This window comes from Cydia pomonella, chromosome 4, assembly GCF_033807575.1.
Source record: "Cydia pomonella isolate Wapato2018A chromosome 4, ilCydPomo1, whole genome shotgun sequence".
Classification (NCBI taxonomy): domain Eukaryota; kingdom Metazoa; phylum Arthropoda; class Insecta; order Lepidoptera; family Tortricidae; genus Cydia; species Cydia pomonella.
In genome coordinates this window covers 2,683,062-2,703,362 of record NC_084706.1, presented here as the reverse complement: position 1 = coordinate 2,703,362, position 20,301 = coordinate 2,683,062, and the positions used below count along the sequence as shown (strand labels likewise).

Sequence of the window (20,301 nt, the reverse complement as noted above, 5' to 3'; positions counted from 1 at the left end):
GATTTAAGGTACGATATACACCGTGGGTTCGAGTAACCCGACAAATTTTAACCACGCATTCCTGAGGTCATAAGAAGCAAAAAGTGTTATGTCCATGACTTTAAAAAAAAGTGCATGCGTGTGTTTTCTGCACGCGACACGTTATTTATTTTTACACCTTGGCGAAAATAAAATATTACAACGAATAAGTAAAGTTTTTTTTTTAATTTACAGAAAAAAATTGCGAGTTTCTTTTAAAACTTTAATGTCTATCAGTAGGTATGTCTAAAGCAAGTTACATAGTGGCAGCGTTGGAGCGTAAAAAGCGTTTTTCACTGAATAATTACAGAATCATATTTTCACAAGAATTGTTATTACTTATTTCTAAAATAAGACCAATTTCAGAAAAAGTTATATGACATTTTAGTCTCTAAATGCGGTCAAGAATACACCTTTCAAATCTGTCGGTTTATTTGTTATTACAGAAACATATTTTCACAAGAATTGTTATTACTTATATCTAAAATAAGACCAATTTCAGAAAAAGTTATATGACATTTTAGTCTCTAAATGCGGTCAAGAATACACCTTTCAAATCTGTCGGTTTATTTGAGTCCACGGTGTATACAATCGACAAATATTGATGCTTGGAGTTCTGATTAATATATATTAGAAATGCTATTTTTACGTAGAAAAAAATTATAGTATGGGATGGTACAGGGTGACCTTAGCCATTGGACAAACCCTGAAACACCACGTAGGATTACTTCTCAGGAATGCTCTGACGTTAATATTTTTTTAATTAGAACAAAAGATAAAAAAATATTTTTTCGAACAAAAGTTATTTGCAATAATCGACAACAATTTGTTCGAAACATTTGATAATGATGACATTATTCAAAATTCAGACGCTTATTAGTGTCATAAATAAAAAAGATAATCAAAAAGGTCGAAGAAGTTTCTATACTATTCTTTGAGGATATTACCTTAGGAGCTACTAACACATACAGACTGCTCCAAAGTAAAAAATGGTAATTTGTTTATTTCTTCGAAACCGCTACACCGGTTGTTGTGATACTTTGTACACTGGTTCTAAATACCCTAATGGATATGTACATTTCGGCTTTGTCCAATGGCTAGCGACGCACTGTATATGTGTATATTATTATAATCTGTCAAGTCATTTCCGTCAGTAAAAAAGAGCAGCAAATCAAAATACGAAACCCATTATTGCCCCATAGAAAATTTTAAACTACATTTGTATGGAAAGGCGGTTTCGGGGCGGTCGTTCCCTTTCGTCTAACTATCTGCTAATAATAATCAAGCACTAATGACTTATTTTTTAAATATCACTCGAAGTCCGACTCCTAATTATTTCCGATTACACAAAATATGTTCACAAAATAAAAATAATAAAATTATTTTCACAAAATAGTAATTAATATTGTTATTTACAGGGTGCCAAAGCATGTAAAGACTTCTGGGACTCTTTGTTAGATTGATAAAACATGAAGCTTTAAACTGCATTTTTATTTTTAATTCCTCCAAAGTACCTACATAACATAACATTTTGATGTCATTGAGCGACTTTGACTATGGAAGCAACCCAGCAGCCACAAAATGGTGTTTCAATACAGTTTGGCTATTCAGATAAATATGTTTTCTTAGGGAGAGTCACATTTTTTTAGCAATTTCGAGGCTGGTCTCATAGGAAAAGGTGCTTAGTAAAACCTATTTATTCACCTCGCAAATGTTTTAATAGGTATTGTCTGTATGTAAATGACCAAGGGACCGATTTCTGAATTTCGAGCGTTCGATTTCGTTGCTCGTAAATCTGCGGAAAACGGCAAATTTATATTATTGTCATTCGAGCAATAGAAATTTGGAATCTAGTGGCCTTGATCACTCGTTTTCAATTCTATCAGTAGAATTTGAATGCTTGATAGTGGAGATATACTGAAGGGCGAGGAGAGGACAAAAACGAGCGCTCAAAATTCGAAAATCTGCCTCCAAGTTAAGCACGCTAGTGACCAAATAAGAAATACCTGATATTTTCTGCTTACGTATTCATCTGTATGAATTAACTTATGTTAATCAAAAATAATATCAGCGTGATTCTATTAAGATTAAGTTATATCCTATCCTATCAACGAATCTATAAACTATTGGTCAGCTTTTCATGTGAATCCGTTCAGATATTCCACGAGGAATATGAAAACGTTAATTAGGATAAAATTAAAATCTTAATATGATAGGATCTCGAGATGACAGCTGCGGCATGAATAAGATCAAAGCACCAAAAAAAATTAAGCGTATTAAGGAAGCGAGACCCGGATATCAAACGCGTTCCTTGATATCCGTTCAAGTGTGCGATAACCATGTTGCTACAGAAGTTGTGTTCAACGTTGTCCTTACCTATACTTCCCGTACCTATCTCGAGTCATTATGGATCTTTGTATTTTCATTATCCTTTGATCTTTGTATTCATTACAATTAAAACGGTGTTTAAGCTCAGAATATGAGTATAAGCTGCTTACAAATTAGCTACCAATATGTTCATAGCTGGTAGTACTCGGCTCCTGGAGTATATAAGGATGTGGTCAAAAGACATTTTATGGAAAACAAATTTGCGTCGTAAAAACATCCTGTTAATGAGATAGTTACGCAGTGGTTTACGTGAGCGAATAACTCGCGATGCGACGCGGCGCGGCGGCCCAACGGTATTCGCGTTCACAACGAGATCGCCCACGTAGGACACTTCCGTAGGTATCAAAAGATTGAATTCACCCGCGCCGCGCCGCTAATATGTATGTAGCGTCGTGTAAAAAGCAAAATCGAAAATGATTCGGTCAAATTATGTTTTTTGAAAAACAAATTATATCCAATTTAAAACTAATCATAATCGTTTATTCGTTGCAAACCATGGTATTTACACATGTTCTGTAAATTAGATAAGTACAGTCAATTACAGTATGATACCTTTGAGTATGGTGCTTTGCGCACACTAGTACGTAAATCGTATAGGGAGAACCAGCTTGTTCAGCGGCTAAATTTTGCCGAAGTTCATTCATGTTCAAAGGGAGGGTTACGTCAGGGGGAGGAGAGAGGAGGCTAGTTTACGTAAAGTACCATACCCAAAGGTATCATACTATAGGTAAAAAACTTAAGTAAGTCACCTGTTGTATGTAGTTGTAAGGTGTTCGAATAGACAATAATACATGTTTAAAAGACACACACAAACAAAACAAATGTCTATTCGAATACGTCACAACTACATACAAAAGTGACTTACTTAAGTTTTTTACCCATACATTCGTTTCAAACTGTAGGGACTGTTTCGTATCTTAGGATAGTCGGGTTTTTATCATTTTTCACCATACCTGTCACGTTCTAACGAGTGAGTAAGTGCGAAAGTGACGCATGACATAACAGGTGATAAAAATGCGACCATGATACCGCTGCTGGATATAATTTGTTTGTATTTCCCATACATTAGAACACAACTACGAGTAGACCGAATCAAAAGCCCAGAACATGGCATCGCGTACCGATAGGTCGACCGAGGTAGGTTTTTTGCTAATTATTCAAAATTGAAACCTTTGAGTTTTACTTAGTTTATTACTAAGTTTATTTACTATACGAAAGCGTTCAATAGCCTTGAAATGCTACTAAAGATCTGTTTCGATTTCTCGTAAATTTTAAACTCATGATTCGCCAAAACTATACAGGGTGTTTTTGCTATCACACCAAACAAATAAACCAAACTTCATAGACCTCTCATGGGGTGAATATGCAGGTCATTTTAATCAACTTTCACTATGGAGCTAACCCGACCTCGCGAAAAAAAAAACTGCCGTCTCATACATTTCGGTGAGTCAATGTTTTCTATAGAACAGCTGATATTTGTTTTCACGATTTCGGGGTTGGCCCCATGGAGAAAAAAATTAAGTGAACGAAATAAATTCAAAATGACGGCCATTCGGAGTGACGGATTTTGACTACGGATATATATTAAGGGATCTTTGAAGTCCTCAGGTTCGGTCTACAAATCGATTTTTATAATAATCAGTCCACAATTTTTTAACCGATTTTTGGAATTTTGACTACGGATCCAGGATATTAAAAAGTCGTTCGGATTTTCAGATATTTATTTGCTTTATGATCAGAGCAAAAATGAAGAAATTCAAGATGGCGGCCGTTTTTTACAATATTTTAATTTCGGATTCTTAAGGAGCCTTTAGAATTTTCAGATTTCAATTTTTAATATCATCAGACCGAAAATGGGGAAATTATAAGAAATGGCAGCCATCTTGAATTTCTACATTTTATATTAAATCGCGTTTAAAATTAATTAGATGTCTATATATCCACTCTATGTAATTCTGTGGTCAAAAGACTTTTTCAATTGCACGTTTTTGGCGAATCGCGGGTGCTCAGTTCGGGTTAACTACTAGGATAGTTAAATGTAAGGCTGTGTTTACGTCGGATTGAGCGAAGAGGCGTAAGGATCCGCATCAGTGTAAATGCTTCAAAAGCTTTAAGAACAGGTTAACCTATTAAAGAGGAAATACCAGCTGAACCCTGTCTCAGATATTTTAGGTAAATATACCAGTCGCACTGATGGCCGCCAAGCTCCTAAAATTAGTGCGATAAGGACAACTAGAGCTTTGGTAAAAATACCTGGGTAAAAATCTCAGAAACGAGGTTTCGTTCTCGACATTTTCCTCCATTAAAACTTAACCAATCGTTACGAGATTTTTGGAACGGAATGAGAAAGAAATTATCTGTATCTGACAGTTTTGATTTTTGCGTTTATTGTTTCTGTACCCCTAGTGTAAATAAATTCGAGAAACGTGACGTACGCATTTGCGTTTAGTCTCATTTTGTATTGGATTTAGAAAGAGCGCGCCAAGCGGGACGTTTTGGAAACTCAAAATCCTATACAAAATGAGACTTAACGCAAACGCATTCGTCACGTTATGATGTCGATAAAATTTACACTAGGGGTACTGATTTTGTATGCTAGGTGATACTCCTATTATTATTTATTTAGCCATTTTTAGCGTTGTTTAAAGTAACATAGTTCTTATAAAAAATAGAATATCAAAAAAAGCAAAACGTATAGACAAAAACAAACTTATAAAGGTAACAGGTACTGGTAATATTAAACTCATATAAAAAATAGATCGTTTATCTATTTTATCTATCTATCATAAATATATTTTAGAATCGAGAACGTTTGTATGGAGAAATTACCACTAATGTTTCCCTTAATAACTTCAGCAGCACTGGTCAGATAAAGGTGACCAATATTGTTACTCAAAATGATCATATGACCGCAATAATGGTAAAATATAAAAAGTATTAATAGAAAAAACATATATGAGCTCACATAAAATTAATATTCGCATAATCAGTTTTCCAAAAAACTTTAATACTTATATATTCGTGATTTTTTATTAAATAAATATATTCATTCTTCTTAAAAAATGTTTATTTACTTATTCATATTTACTACTACTATTTTCCGCAGTAACGAACACATAACCTTTTGTTTTTAGGTAGGTAGTTTTATTTTAGTTATGTATTAATTTGTAGTTTAATTTATTTGTTAGGTTTATTTATTAATTTCATATTTTATAAAACAATGTTACATTCCTAAATAAATTATAAGAACTGATGCAAGTAAGAAGTAAATTGAGAATCAAGTTCAAATAAATAAGATTACTATGTGAGCTAATACGCATTCGTTTTAAAAGATGTGTAAAAATAATTATTAAACCATGAACACAGCTCTAAATTATAACCAAATTACCAACCTATGAGTTAAAACAAATACATACTCGCAATATTCTTAACAAAAACAAAATGTAAACATTCCGAGGCCCTCCGCTTTCAAAAGATCCTTTTGACTAGTCATTGAATATTCATTATCGACAACGCAAACGGCCTTTTGAACTACCAAGTCGAATTACAATTTGTACATGTCTGAGATCTCCTAGCTCGTCATGGTCGGTCATTTCAAATAAAGCGTCGTCGCGGGTGTCAGGTTGTCCATATAAGAATAACCGCCGAGTCGATTGCGGCAGTATTACGGCTATGTATGTAGACCTGAAGGTTCTGGTGATGGTGCTGGGACTTATGGTGGTGGCGGTCAAGTCTGCCGATAACGCCACCGCTGTCGCCGCGCCCGCCGCTACGAGGCCGCCACCGGCAACAATCAAACACGAATCAGGAGTCAGTATATAACACATGACTACTCTTGTACTATAAATATTATATTATCAATTATCAATCACTATAATCCAGCTATCTGTTGATAAGTCTATCTACACACATATCATAAATCATCTATGATGCGTTCGTACCGCAAATTATGGCCAGTAAAAAGATAAATTATTTTGTTATAACTCATTTCTTATCTGTGAAAAAGATATAATTTTTGAAAAATAACGTCAATATCGACTGATTGATTGACGACGCTAAAAAAAGAACATCTCTGTTTTCATGTTATCAAATCGGTTACTGAATAAATCATAGAGATCTTATTATATATTATGTGTGTATAAAGTGTATGTAACTGTAAGTACAATTAGGCATTACAACACTCATGAGATGTTTTTTTTAACTCACTTGCATCTCTTTTCATAAACCCATACTCGTAATTTAATGAATTTCATTATTTAGCAGTTACATAAACTATTATTGGGTGTTAGAATGAAAATGGAAAATGTTAGTTTACTACTTACCTGTCTACGATACCGCATGCGAAATAGCACAATGCCCATACTTTTTCACTAAAACAACATCATTATTGCATCATCATAATATTATGTAACGTACTTAATATCATTAAATTTATATTCACAGGCACTCGCAAGCTTTGGAAAAATGTTACTAGATATACCTTTAGGATTTGTGGAAGCATGCAAAGATGTAAGTAAAGTTTAACGAAACTTCTATGACACCAAAATAATTTAATATAATATAATATTATTTTATAATAATTTACTTTTTAGAAATATCAATAAAGTTCATGTAAATTATTCCAGGGAGTGGCAGCGATAGAAAAAACCTTTCTTGCCATAGTGAGAGGAATATTGTAAATCATATTAGAACAGTCTTAAATTAAACAAATAAAATAATTTAATTTTAGGCATTGCGTTTCACTTGCCAACCACACGTTTTAATAAAAAACGAACGAAAATACCAGAAGTTTTAAAAGCTTTTTTTATGCAAATGCCATTTAACAAAGTGAGACCGGAATTATCATATCAAAACAAGTCGCCACAACAGCTGTAGAACAAATTGTCGCCATTTTGATTCGTCGCTGCCTCGAAGTCATGCTGAATTAGTGGATTTGTGTAACAATAGTACATTATGATACAAGTGTGCTAAGTTGGTCATTACACACGAGGCGATATTGTGCGCGCAAGCTGTAAGCGAGCGCGCAATAAGAAAGCCGATGTGGGTAATGACCAATGCACACGCGTTTCATACGTCATTTTTCAACACACTTGTGATGAAAAAACAAAACATACATTCGTTTTTTTTTTTTCAAAACAGTAAAAGTACAATTTTCAAAATGGTGGCTTACAGTTTTAACATAGAATAATAGCACCAAAGCGTGCTGGGCTTGTAGGCACTTATTCGTCAGTTCATTGAATTAAGCTACCATCTCGTTTTCCAAAAAGACTGGGCGTTTTTGCTGATTTTCCATTGAATAAAAGTTTCATATGCCGCCAATTATTTTCCACCTGATTTTGAGAGTAAAAGGCTATCGTTCTCGGCTCTTGCCTCTTTTAGTATTACTGGCGGCGTCAATTTTATGTGTTCTTCATTTTCAATGCTTGAAAATGACATTTTCGTCAATATATAAACTAAAAACATGCAAAACTATTCAAAATTTATGACAAATACGGAAAATCGCTGGCGCGTTATTTTTTTTACGCACGATTCCAATACACGCGCAAGGCAAAGGCGCGAACGAAATCGACAAACAGCCAATTCAAAAAATTTAAAAAGCTAATATTTTCGTATTTCTATTCGACGGATGGAGATCAAATCGATAAAATGTTATGTTTATTCATTAATGTAATTTACGAGATAATTTAATCTATAAATTATGTTTGGTGTGATAAAACCTCTTTGAACTAACATTTGAAACCTCATAGTTGGTAAAAAAAATGTATTACTCGACCAAATTAAGAAGGTTCCGTTTCCATGCATATTATTAGCAATCAGTTACCTTCTTAACTCAGTCGGATAATATAATGAAAAAGCACGAGTGTTCTAATATACTGAAAAAGCACGTGTGTTTAATATCTAGGATTATGAGCCAAAAATCGGTGAAATATAAACGTCGTTTTGAGCAAGTGTGTTGAAAAATAATTTTCACATATTTAATTTTTTGTGTTAGAGCTTTATGTCATCTGCGATGATACGGTAAACGAAAATATGAAAAATCACAAGCTTTAAAGCCAACAATTGACGACAGCGAAGTGCAAATCGTAGTAATTATAAAATCATCAAACCATTGTAAATAAATAAATAAAATAAAATAAATAAATTGCTCATAACTATAACGGTGGATATTCAGGTTTTGATTTGCCTTTTCTGTACCCAGAAGTTAAGAAACCTAAAAGTAAAAAAGTTGCTTTAGTTTTTTTTTTACGAAAAGTTTTGTGAAATGTCAACAATTTTGAATAGTCAGGACATGTTTTAGGCGCTATATGGCATGTCCTGAAATTAGGCTCTATGGCTTTAGTATCCTTAACTTTCAGGCGACGGGCTTCTAGACGACAAGACACAAGGGTGTGGGGATGAATACCCTGCCGATTGGACGTCTACGTCTAGGGAGACGTAGACGTATCAAAAATACGAGTACACACTGTATATCTTTGTATGAATAAAAATCCAAGATTAAGGTCAATATGGGGAAGACCGCCTACAAGCTCTTTCGTCGCTTCTATCTCTTGCCTTTGTCCACATACTCCACTTACACAAGATAGAGCAGAAGGGGCGAAGCTCTTCCTTTCTGACTGTGTCTTAGCAACGTACGTATACAATACGAAAGTTCTTGCCCTATGACGGTGTTCCCAAACAAACATTTTATATGCCGGGTTTCTTCACTGACTTTAGCTATTTTACGAGTCAGAAGTAGGGCAGATGTCAGTGATTGGACATATGTCAAAAAAATACCGTGGATTGGGGTTACTTTGATTCCTGGGTTTACTTTGATAAAATGTTTACCTCAGGTTCAAACTCAAATATTACGCTTTCTGAACGCATCCTTTGGATATTTTTTTTACGGTTGGCAAGATTGAACGTCACTGCCAGTTTGTGATTTATGTTCGAGGGGTAAACCACGTCGATCGATGAGAAAAAAAATAAAATATGTAAGTATCAGTTTTGTGTACTTTTAATAACCTGTATAAATTCTAATGTACTATGTTCTGTATAGTAAATACATACATTTGATGTAAATCATTGAATCGGGCATGTATTGGCCTATAACATCGATGCTTGTTGCAAATCATAATTATGGCGGTCATTTGTATTTTTTCGGATTTTGTGGCATGGGGTGTCATTGATCGCTTAATAAGGGTTTACTTTGATCACTGATCAATGACACCCCGCGAAATATAGTTTTTTTTAAGATTATATAGTTAATTAACGTAAGTAAGTAAAAGTTAAAGATTATATAGTAACCCCATTCCACGGTACTTGTTATTCTGTAGCAATGTTTAAACAATACAGGTGTTAAATATAACAAAATATTTTTAAATGGTTTATAAATTTAATATAGCTCTGGCAAAAAAATACAATTATTCATTTATACACCAATTTAATTACGCAAAACACATAAAGTCATTGACAATATGACGCCTATTAGTACAGGTTGTATTTCAAATTAAATAGTATCAATATACCTTACAGGTGGTTAAGGAGTTTTTCACCCACAATTTAAGTGATTCCATTCAGTGACGAAAACATGGGTATACGCAATGTATGACTTATTTTCGTTACATAGAGAAATAAATTACATTGTAGCTGAATTAACGTTCAATTAAAGCTAACCCACATCGCACACGATACCGTCATCACAAGGAATCGGACGAACGAGTGCAAATGACATAACGAACAGGACTAATGGAGTGGAAATTAGTGTTACAGTTTTTTATACAGTCGATAAACATGTCGATGTCGTCATATAATATCTACGTAATTATTTTATCGTTATGAATGGATGTACCGACATAAAGTTTATTACTACTAAAGTAGATACATTTTATTGCATCCAATACTTCCATCCAATTATTTGTAAGTAATTCTGAGATCGCATTTTTATACAATTGATGTCCTTACTAACCCATTTCATAAGATATACTATACACTCCCTATCTTGAAAGACAGTTTTTATCATAATTATTTAATTTATTTATTAAAGCTTAACTTTAAACAGATCCCTGCAAAACTGTATTTACAATTTGCCTGTAGGTAAGAGTCTCTACATACACAATCATAATTATTATATTTTTAACTACGTATATTTATTATTTAATCTATATACTCAAGTGACACAATTGTACTGTGGAACTTAGTCCTATAATATTTATTTATTTATTTAATTGTCACTTAAGTGTTTGCAGTAGGTGCAGTTTCAAGGCGGTTTTAAACCTGTCCTTATTTGGCTCATGCTGAATGTTCTTTGCTTTGGCCAGATTTATAGACAGAAATATTACAAAGCATTTTGTCAAAATAGTGCAACTCGGAATAATCAAGGAATAAATTTAAAGTTAACAGCATTTTTTAATAATTTAAAAAATACCTAGTTCATTGTATTTTATATAACTCCTGGGTTATCCTGAAACAACGACTAGCGAAAATTAAAAAATAATTGTTGTGCGTGTACATTTCAATTAATATCGTTCGCTGTATGTTCGGTAAAAATAACTTTGTACCCACATTTGATAACTATAAAATAATAATGTAGAAATTTTATCTACGAAGACATCGACAAATTTATCGACTGCATAAAATATTTTACACTTATGTATACTCCATTAGTCCTGTTCCTTATGTCATATGCACTCTTTCGTCCGATCCCTAGTCGTCACAAAGTTGTCAGTTGAACAATACATTTATTAATATCCAATATGACGCATACTTCGAGCAACACAGGGAATTCGGCATTCATACTATTTCCCCTCTGCGAAAGCATTGGCACAACTGTGCCTAGATGTAGATGTAGGTAAGATATTAAGTAATTACTTAATTATTAAGATATTAGGCTCCTCCCTTCCGACGTGTCGGAAGCCGGTGTTGCTTGAAGGATGCTTAAGATGAAGGCCCCAATAAACCTTTAGTTTCAGTAAGCATGATGGATTTGGTTAATATGACTACCATTTATTGTACCTAACGACTAGACGAAGTCCTTAAAAATAACAAAAGTGCTTATAAACTAACAATATCAGTAACAACTTAATTATAATAAAGTATAAAAATCTGTAACGTAAATGTAACATATAATGTTGTACATTTAATAACTACTACGCTTAAAGTTTGAGCGGATTTTTGTTTGAATCAATGAATCATAATCAGTGAAATCATTTAGCTGTTAACTCACTTGTTACTAAATAAATACCGGAATCACACATGGATTAACAGAGGCTAGTTGGCGATGGCTATTCAGAAGAGATCAAATTTAATAATATAACCTTAGAGCGGGATATAGAAGCTCAGTCAACCTGGCCTTCTGACCATATCCACGCCTCTACTTATATGTAGGGAAACCAAAATTAAATAAAAGTGAGCCAGAGAATTGTACCCCTAGTGTAAATTTATTTGATGGCGTAACGTGACGTACGCATTTGCGTTAAGTCTCATTTTGTATGGGGTTTTGAGTTTCCAAAACGTTCCGCTTGGCGCGCTGTTACTAAATCCCATACTAAATGAGGCTTAACGCAAACGCGTACGTCACGTCACGAAATCGAATAAATTTACACTAGGGGTTCTGGATACCAAATGTGATGACCACGGCGACGTTTACGTTCTTGTAATATATTATTCAAATTAATTATTAATTTTCATGCTTAGAAACAACCTAAGCATGTCAATTTGTTCCATGAATTTCAAATCAAACTGATACTCTCGTACTAATAATACATTCAAATTATCCTAATAGTTCAAATTCATTTGTTATATTATACAAAAATATGTACTTTATTTTAAGGTGTGTATTATTTTAAGGTGTGTATATAATACAGTTCCTTCACAATTAAATTTAACTTTGGTTCATAAACAAAAATAAATAGGTAAGTAAGATAAGCCTAAAACATACGATTAGCAAAAGTTGAAAGACATACTTTAAAAAATAATAGGCAGACAAAGAGGTCAAGGCACTGAAAACAAGATTTAAAAAAAAGGAAAAATTAATTCAAGAATATAACTTTCAAGAAAAAAAAGAGAAGGAAAGTTACATGCAATATTATTATATTACCGATAGAACTTATTAAGGCAATCATAAATCTTATACACATGGTCGTATAATATATGACAACGGCCGATGAGACAAAAATTCTGATCACTAATCTGTACGAATAGAAAACAATAGCATGACGTTTTCAATTATAAGTAAGTGAAAAATAAATTAGTGGTAGACCCGTTTTATGAGTTTCTATCCTCATCTGTTGTACTATATGTTGGAATATATAGGTACTTAAAAAAATTGCACAAGGATTACAGCTAAACTAAGTGGGGGAAAGGAGGTTGAAAGTGTATGTATATTGAAATATTTGCAATGCTTTAAAAGCTTATTAGACATTTAATGCTTAGAAAGGCTTATGGCATCAAACTTAATAAAACAGGTTTAAATGATTTTTTTTTCAGTTCTTTTTCTTTTATTAAGAAAAATGTTTCATTGTTTTATTTTCTTCGATTCCACGACAAAGAATGTGTCAAAATTAAGATTAAAATGACTTTTTTCTAAGCTTGAGGCAGAGATTTTTTAGAAAAATGTTTCACTATTCGACTACTTGTTAGCTCATTTAGCTTGGCAACCATTTGTAATATCTTAATGTCATACAAACATAATATTTTTGGTTCAATGCAAATCAAATAACAAATTAGCAGAATTTACTTATCGCATCTTAGGTTATATCTACTTTAATTTTTATTCGGGCGCTAATAGCAAGTACAGTCAGCTCCAAATAGCGATACTCGCTGCTGACTGGACAAAGTGTTACTCCGAGCCGGTGGGATTTGGATTATTTACACAAGTCATCACTTGGGAATTGCATCAAGAGGAAACTGGACGACCGTGAAGCGGTTCTCCCTTATCCTCTTATAAGGTTACAATTTCGATAGCATTGCATCTTTCGATATATAAAATTCCCTGCAGCAATGCTGTCACTAGTAATGCTGCACTGAAATCCTCGTAATCGGAATGTACTCATTAAGAAAAAATCTACTATCTTCCTTACAAGAGTTCAACTTCACTTGACTAGGCCATTTCCATTAACATTGACGTAATTGCTAGAAGCTATTGGTTTCTTTTCTAGCGATGGGAAAGTGATGTACGTCGGATTAGTCACAGCGTTGTTCTGTGAGTTTTTGAGATTATTCTTTTTAGTTTCTGATTCAAATACCTCATCGGTTTCCTCCTCGATGCGGGGGATCATATTGAGGTAGGGGGACGTGGCGCCCTCGGGGTCGGAGTCGGAGCCGCTGCGCGCGCTGAGGCGGCCGAGGGACAGCATGGGGGTGAGCTCCGAGCCCTGGCTGGCGGCAGAGGAGCGCCCGTTGAGCTTCCGCGCGTCGAAGTCGAACGTAGAGACGATCCGCGGACTAAATATGTTCTGGTTAGACGCCGGTGTCATCGCTAGGTAACCCTCGTCGTCTGAAATAATTATGTTGACTATTAAGAATTTCATGGGATTGGGAACTTTAAAAAAATACTGCCGACAATAACTATATATAGTAGTTCGACTACTTGAAACACAAATCAAAATATTTAATATAAATATATACCTATTTGCTTTGTTTCTTAAAAGTTGAAGGGGACACGAATTTTTCTTATGCATTAAATCACCTTTACTATCAATACAATTTTGCATATGATAAAGTTGCATTGCATTGATCTTTGTTCATCATGCCTATGATACTTTGAGAAAAAGGTATTATTGTTTATTGTCTGCTCGTAGTTGAACAAATATGTTTTGTTTAACTATATTGTTATCTTAATTTGTTATTTAATTTGGGAAACCCAGCCAGAGGAGTAAATAAATCAAATATTTATTTATGTTAGCAGGCAAATATTATGATTTACAGAAATCACATCGGCAACACCAGTTATATTAATTACCAACTGTTATTGAGCAATTGTTAAAAGTAAGCTTGATATTGCTTTAATTGTATTATATTAATAGCTTTACAGTACCCATGTTGCTACTTACCCGCACACGTGCGGGAATGAGCACTTTCCGTGCATAATTCGAAACTTTTAAGAGCCATATGTACTTAATACATACGATACACGTGCGAATAGGTAATTCGCAACTCGTGTCGTGTTTTAATTTATCACCACTCGATACGAATTTCCTATTTTTCGCACTTGTATCGTAGTGTAATATAGAATACTTGCAGTATTTATTTCAAATCTAGTTAGCAAAGTCAACAACCATGCGTCACACATCATTTACCCATCCTAAATGGTGCAGCTTTTTCAGAACTCGGTATTTTCCGTATTTTCTAAAGAAAATTAAAAGGAAAAATAAGTCTAATGATATCACAATTTGTTTGGCTAATATTAGCTACGATAAAAACTAAGAATTTATACATACAGGACAAACCCTGAAATCCCACGTAGGGTTACTTCTCAGGAATGGTCTGACGTTAATATTTTTTTAATTAGAACAAAGGTAAAAAAAATTTTTTTCGAACAAAAGTTATTTGCATTAATTGACAACAATTTGTTCGAAATATTTGATAATGATGACATTTATCAAAATTCAGAAGTACGGAAGGTCCGTGTACCAAAAAGAGTAATCAAAAAACTTTAAATAGGTGGCGCTACAATACCTAGAGTACTTGAACAAAATAATCAAACCATAGACAGCGCCATTCACTCCGTCAATAACGCCTAGGTTCTTAGCTACTCTGGAGAGATTTGGAACTATTATTTATAGCTGACAGCTGGACACTTTTGCAACAGTTCTACCATAAGAGATGCCACTCCTCTTAATTCCACACTCCATATTCAGAAGCTTATTAGTGTCATAAATAAAAACGATAATCAAAAAGGTCGAAGAAGGTTCCATACTATTCTTTGAGGATATTACCTTAGGAGCTACTAACACATACAGGCTGCTCCAAAGTAAAAAATGGTAAATTGTTAATTTCTTCGAAACCGCTACACCGGTTGTTATGATACTTTGTACACTGGTTCTAAATACCCTAATGCATATGTACATTTCGGCTTTGTCCAATGGCTAAGGACACACTGTATAATTGAGCGCACTGTGGGACATAGTCAATCTATGTAAAAATGTCATATAATATTAATGTCATTTATTTAAATCGCTACGCTACTCAACATATTGATAACATTTTAGTTGTTATCCTATCATGCACTTATCTATTGTTTGCTAAGACTATTAATTAAGTTATTATTTTCACGATATTTGTTAGCCAAAGACTACCGAATGAAAGAATTACCTGTATTAACATTTTAGTTGTATTACGACAATATGATTCAATATTGTACTGAATAACATTTTAGTTGTTATCCTATCATTGCACTTATCTATTGTTTGCTAAGACTATTAATTAAGGTATTATTTTCACGTTATTTGTTAGCCAAAGACTACCGAATGAAAGAATTACCTGTATTAACATTTTAGCTGTATTACGACAATATGATTCAATATAGTACTGACAATCATAAAATTCAACACTGCATCGTATTAAGTTTTAAACGATTATTTAAATATTGTATACCCACGTCGACATAGTTTGGTATAGGGAGCGTGCATGAACTGTAGGAGGCAGCACAGGAGCCGTCAGATTCTTGGCGCGAGGCGTAAATGTGATGTTTATTGTTACGATGTAGCCCAAAAGATGGCAGAACCTACTATGCACAAGAAAATACGTGACGTGTAAATGTACATGTTTATGCTTCCGATTCAGGCCACAAGATGGCAGACCCTCCAACGCGCACGGTCCCTATCAAGCAAACTATGTTGACCTAACAATTTTAATAGGGATACCTTTTACTAGGTTATGTCATGGAAGTACATATAATGCGGGTGTGACTTAGAGAACTTATAACCGAATTCTTTATCAATTTTCGGGAAGTAAGCAATATCAAGACGTCAGGAAAATTTAAGGACAGAGTTGCACGACTAAATAAAACGTATAAATAAATATAGAAAAATCGGTGTGAGTACAAAAGTTCAATAAATTAAAAATACTAAATAAAGGTGCCAAAAACTCATGAGATTAGTAGCTACATAGCTCAATTTTTGACCGAAGAATGAATTAGTACCTATTCACTTAGTTGATAGACATATATACAGCTATAACATGTTTAACCCTTAAGATAAAAAAAAAACACGATCCGAGGAGGCTCCTTAAAGGCCTTAAAATTGTGCGTAAGAAAAAATAAAATAAGATGATGTAGTGTCTTTGCTAAATAATATCTACGTGTGCCCTATAAAGGGTTAGGGAAGATAACACCAATACGTACCATGTTGTAACTGCACCGGGGTCGGTGACGGAGTAACGCCAAAGAAGAATCCACTGGCGTCGTTGGCGTAGTGGTGGGGGCTGGGCGTCACCTGGTTGTTGTAGTCGGGCGCGCACACTTGCACCAAATAGTTTTCTCCGACGCGGTCCGCGTTCGTTTCGGCACACGCCTGGTTCAGCTCTACGTAGTGCTGGAATGAACAACCCGGAATTCAGAATTCATTGAGGTTTTAATGACTGTTCGAGACCAATGCGATCCCTGGCTTATTAATCGACTTTATCTCGATGAAATAAGGTCTCAAATGGTTCAGCTTTTATCATGATGAAAAATTCGAATTCGTTTTTCCACATCTTTCTGCATTGATGCATATTTTTTTGCTTTCTGCGAGTGCATGATCTAGTTAAGAATTCTAGGAATGAAATCAAGTGAGATATATTTATATTCCTCGTAAGCCCATTTATTGTAAATTATACCGAAATCTTTAGATCCACTTTCGGGCATTGATTCACATACTTACATTCAAATATTGCTTAATTAATAGTACACTTAGTATAATAGCTGTGCTAGTCAGCAGAATATTATGATCTCGTGACGAAATTAGCGTTAAAATCATGCATCGCTGTAGATTAAGAATATACTCGTAGTATTACGATAACACCATTGTATACTGGTGTGACTTGTCACATGAGATAATTAAAACAGATTGTACTCCTCGAACAGTGACGCTTTTTTTTTCAATTTAAAAATCATGAAGTTTTTAGACTTGCTATTTTTCATACAAATTAAATATTATTTTCAATGTACGCCATTATCATTTCAATTGAAGTTGCTTGTCATGCCTTAAACATAACAAAATTTGCTATACACTGCGTCTTAGAATAAACTTCAATGTGTACTAAAAAACAAAACATCAGTACACCTAGTGTAAATTTATTCGATGGTGTGACGTGACGAACGCGTTTGCGTCGAGTCTCATTTTGTATGGGATTTTGAGTTTCCAAAACGTTCTGCTTGGCGCTGTTTCTAAATCCCATACTAAATGAGACTTAACGCAAACGCGTACGTCACGTCACAAAATCGAATAAATTTACACTAGGGGCTCAGTTATTTTTAAAAGGTGGTAAACAAATGTTGATCAGTTTGAGGAGTACATACAGTGTAATTTTTTGCTCGTGTTACAGGGCAGGCCACACCCGGTATAAGCACTGCTTAATGCGGAGTTTACCCTCCAAACGTAACTTATTAATCGTCAGTCGCTAGCCCTAAAAGCATATGTTCGCAAGTTGATATGACACTTACATTACGCACGTTATCCTCTAAAAATGACCCTATGGTCTCCTGCAGTGCAGTGAAGGTAGGTCTTTTGGTGGGCCGTTGTTCCCAACACGACCTCATCACACGGTACAGACGATCATCTGCATACGGCGGCTTACTGAGGCGATGGCTGTAATATAATATGTAAAATAATAACCGGCCAAGAGCATGTCGGGCCACGCTCAGTGTAGGGTTCCGTAGTTACTCTTCCGTCACAATAAGCTAAACTGGAGCTTAAAGTATAGTAAATTGTTAACCAAGGGATGAAACGCTACCTTTCACCTGAGTTAAACAAATAGGCAAATTTGCATAATCAGTACCTAATTAAAATAAGGCTTTTTACTATGAAGGGAAAACTTTTTGCGTTAACTCAAAAACAGCTAAACTGATCATGTCCGCTATAGTTTTCATTTAATGTCTTTCTTAAGTTCTACTTCCACGATTTTTTTCATATTTTTTGGACCTGTGGTTCAAAAGTTAAAGGGGGAGGGGGACACATTTTTTTTTTCTTTCGGAGCGATTATCTCCGAATATATTCACTTTATCAAAAAATATTTCTTGAAAACCCGTATTAGTTTTGAAAGACCTTTCCAACGATACCCCACACTCTAGGGTTGTAGCGAAAAAAAAATTTCACCCCCACTTTACGTGTAGGGGAGGAACCCTAAAAAAAATTAAATTTTTAGATTTTATTGTACGACTTTGTCGGCTTTATTGATTTATATATCCATGCCAAATTTCAGCTTTCTAGCACTAACGATCACGGAGCAAAGCCTCGGACAGACAGACAGACAGACAGACGGACATGGCGAAACTATAAGGGTTCCATTTTATGCCATTTGGCTACGGAACCCTAAAAATGGAGTAGAAGTCGGTAAACAGGCCCTTTTCCCTCTCTTTGATATTTCTATATTATCTCTTTATCCCACTTTGAAACCCACTTGAAATCCGAGTCAAAAATAACCTGTCTTATTTAGTTAAATGATTATAATTTTTATAGGTATGTAGACTCAGAAAGTCTTCGAAAGTCTTAGAAATTTGGATGGCAATTTCTTGATAAAATGAGTGGCGGATTAAACATGAACATTCTAATTGCGGCTACGAGTGTAATACCGTAACAGTAATGCACTTGCCACCCGAATGTCACCTTTATAGTTATGCAAATAGGATACACCATCGGCGTAAGTCTCTTTGTGACATTTTTGGTGAAGTTTTCCTGTTTACTGAAATGGGAATCATTTATTTGTGGTTTGGAATTATAAATCGCAAGAAGGGAAAACGCAGACCTAAATATTTGTACGCTATCTACCCAGTGTATTATTGAAAGTGAAATTCCTAATTTTCCTCTTACTTCCTCAAAGTTTAATTTGAATGTTTATTCAGTTAACAAGAGTCTACTCATTAACTTTAAGTCAATCAGTTTAAGAAGAACAGACTAGACAAATACTTAACCAGCGCAAAGAATACATATTAAGTGAAGATCACTCAGATACAGGCAACTATCAGTTGTTTCAACTGCCTGCCTGATTAATAAATAAATAATAATGATAATAATTCTAGCTGAGTTACTTCTGAGGTATTTTGTGTTTCGTTAATGAATAACAGGTACCATTTTAGATCAGGAAGTGTCTTGTTCCAACACAGATAAAGAGTTTTTGACAGTGGTCAAAAACGGAAACTAAAATTAATACTTACTGAAAAGTAACGCTAACCGTCAGACCTCAGCAACCAACCGTAAGACGAAAGTGGATATTAACATTATTGAAGATATTTTGACACAATTTGTTGTACCTATATAAACCACAGCTATGCCTGTATGGCTAATTATTATAGGAGTTAGAATCATTTAAAATCTTGTATGAACTCTGTTTATCGCTCCTAATTTTGATAATAATACATAAATCGAAAAAAGTCAAACGCATAGCTATGGTTAATATACATCAAATTATCTAAAAAATATTTTCCAAAATGTCAATATCCAGGGAGGAAAATGGGGACTATGTATGGAGAATCGGCCATCTTCTTTCCACTTAACAGTATGGCAATAACTGTACTCATATTTATGGTAAATTGGTCGTGTCGATATTTTAGATCATGATTGTACTTATGTACGTACGCACGCATCTGACTCTAACTCTAATTTAGTACACAACTCTATAGCCGTCCCGCGGCGCTCCACCACAAGCTGGTGCCGACGTTTGTTGATGGCTTAAAACGGTAGTTCTACCACTAGTTAGTACGTCATCTCTTCTGGTCCTGCG

At 34.4% G+C, this 20,301-nt stretch overlaps 1 protein-coding gene across 6 annotated transcripts in view; it reads right to left on the bottom strand.

Moving 5' to 3' along the window:
- Positions 1–5,693: 5,693 nt before the first annotated feature.
- The window catches only part of LOC133516852 (vascular endothelial growth factor receptor 1), a 76,575-nt gene continuing 61,967 nt past the window's right edge, over positions 5,694–20,301 (bottom strand). For 5 of the 6 annotated variants that reach the window (XM_061849849.1, XM_061849850.1, XM_061849851.1 and 2 more), the window contains 3 exons: positions 18,026–18,170; positions 16,727–16,916; positions 9,807–13,879 (listed from right to left, as the gene is read on the bottom strand). In XM_061849849.1, the coding sequence (XP_061705833.1) occupies positions 13,476–13,879; positions 16,727–16,916; positions 18,026–18,170 (739 nt within the window). In that variant the 3' untranslated portion in view covers positions 9,807–13,475. Of the gene's footprint in view, positions 6,176–9,806; positions 13,880–16,726; positions 16,917–18,025; positions 18,171–20,301 lie in introns of those variants that run through there. The other variant, XM_061849852.1, reaches the window with a different exon arrangement.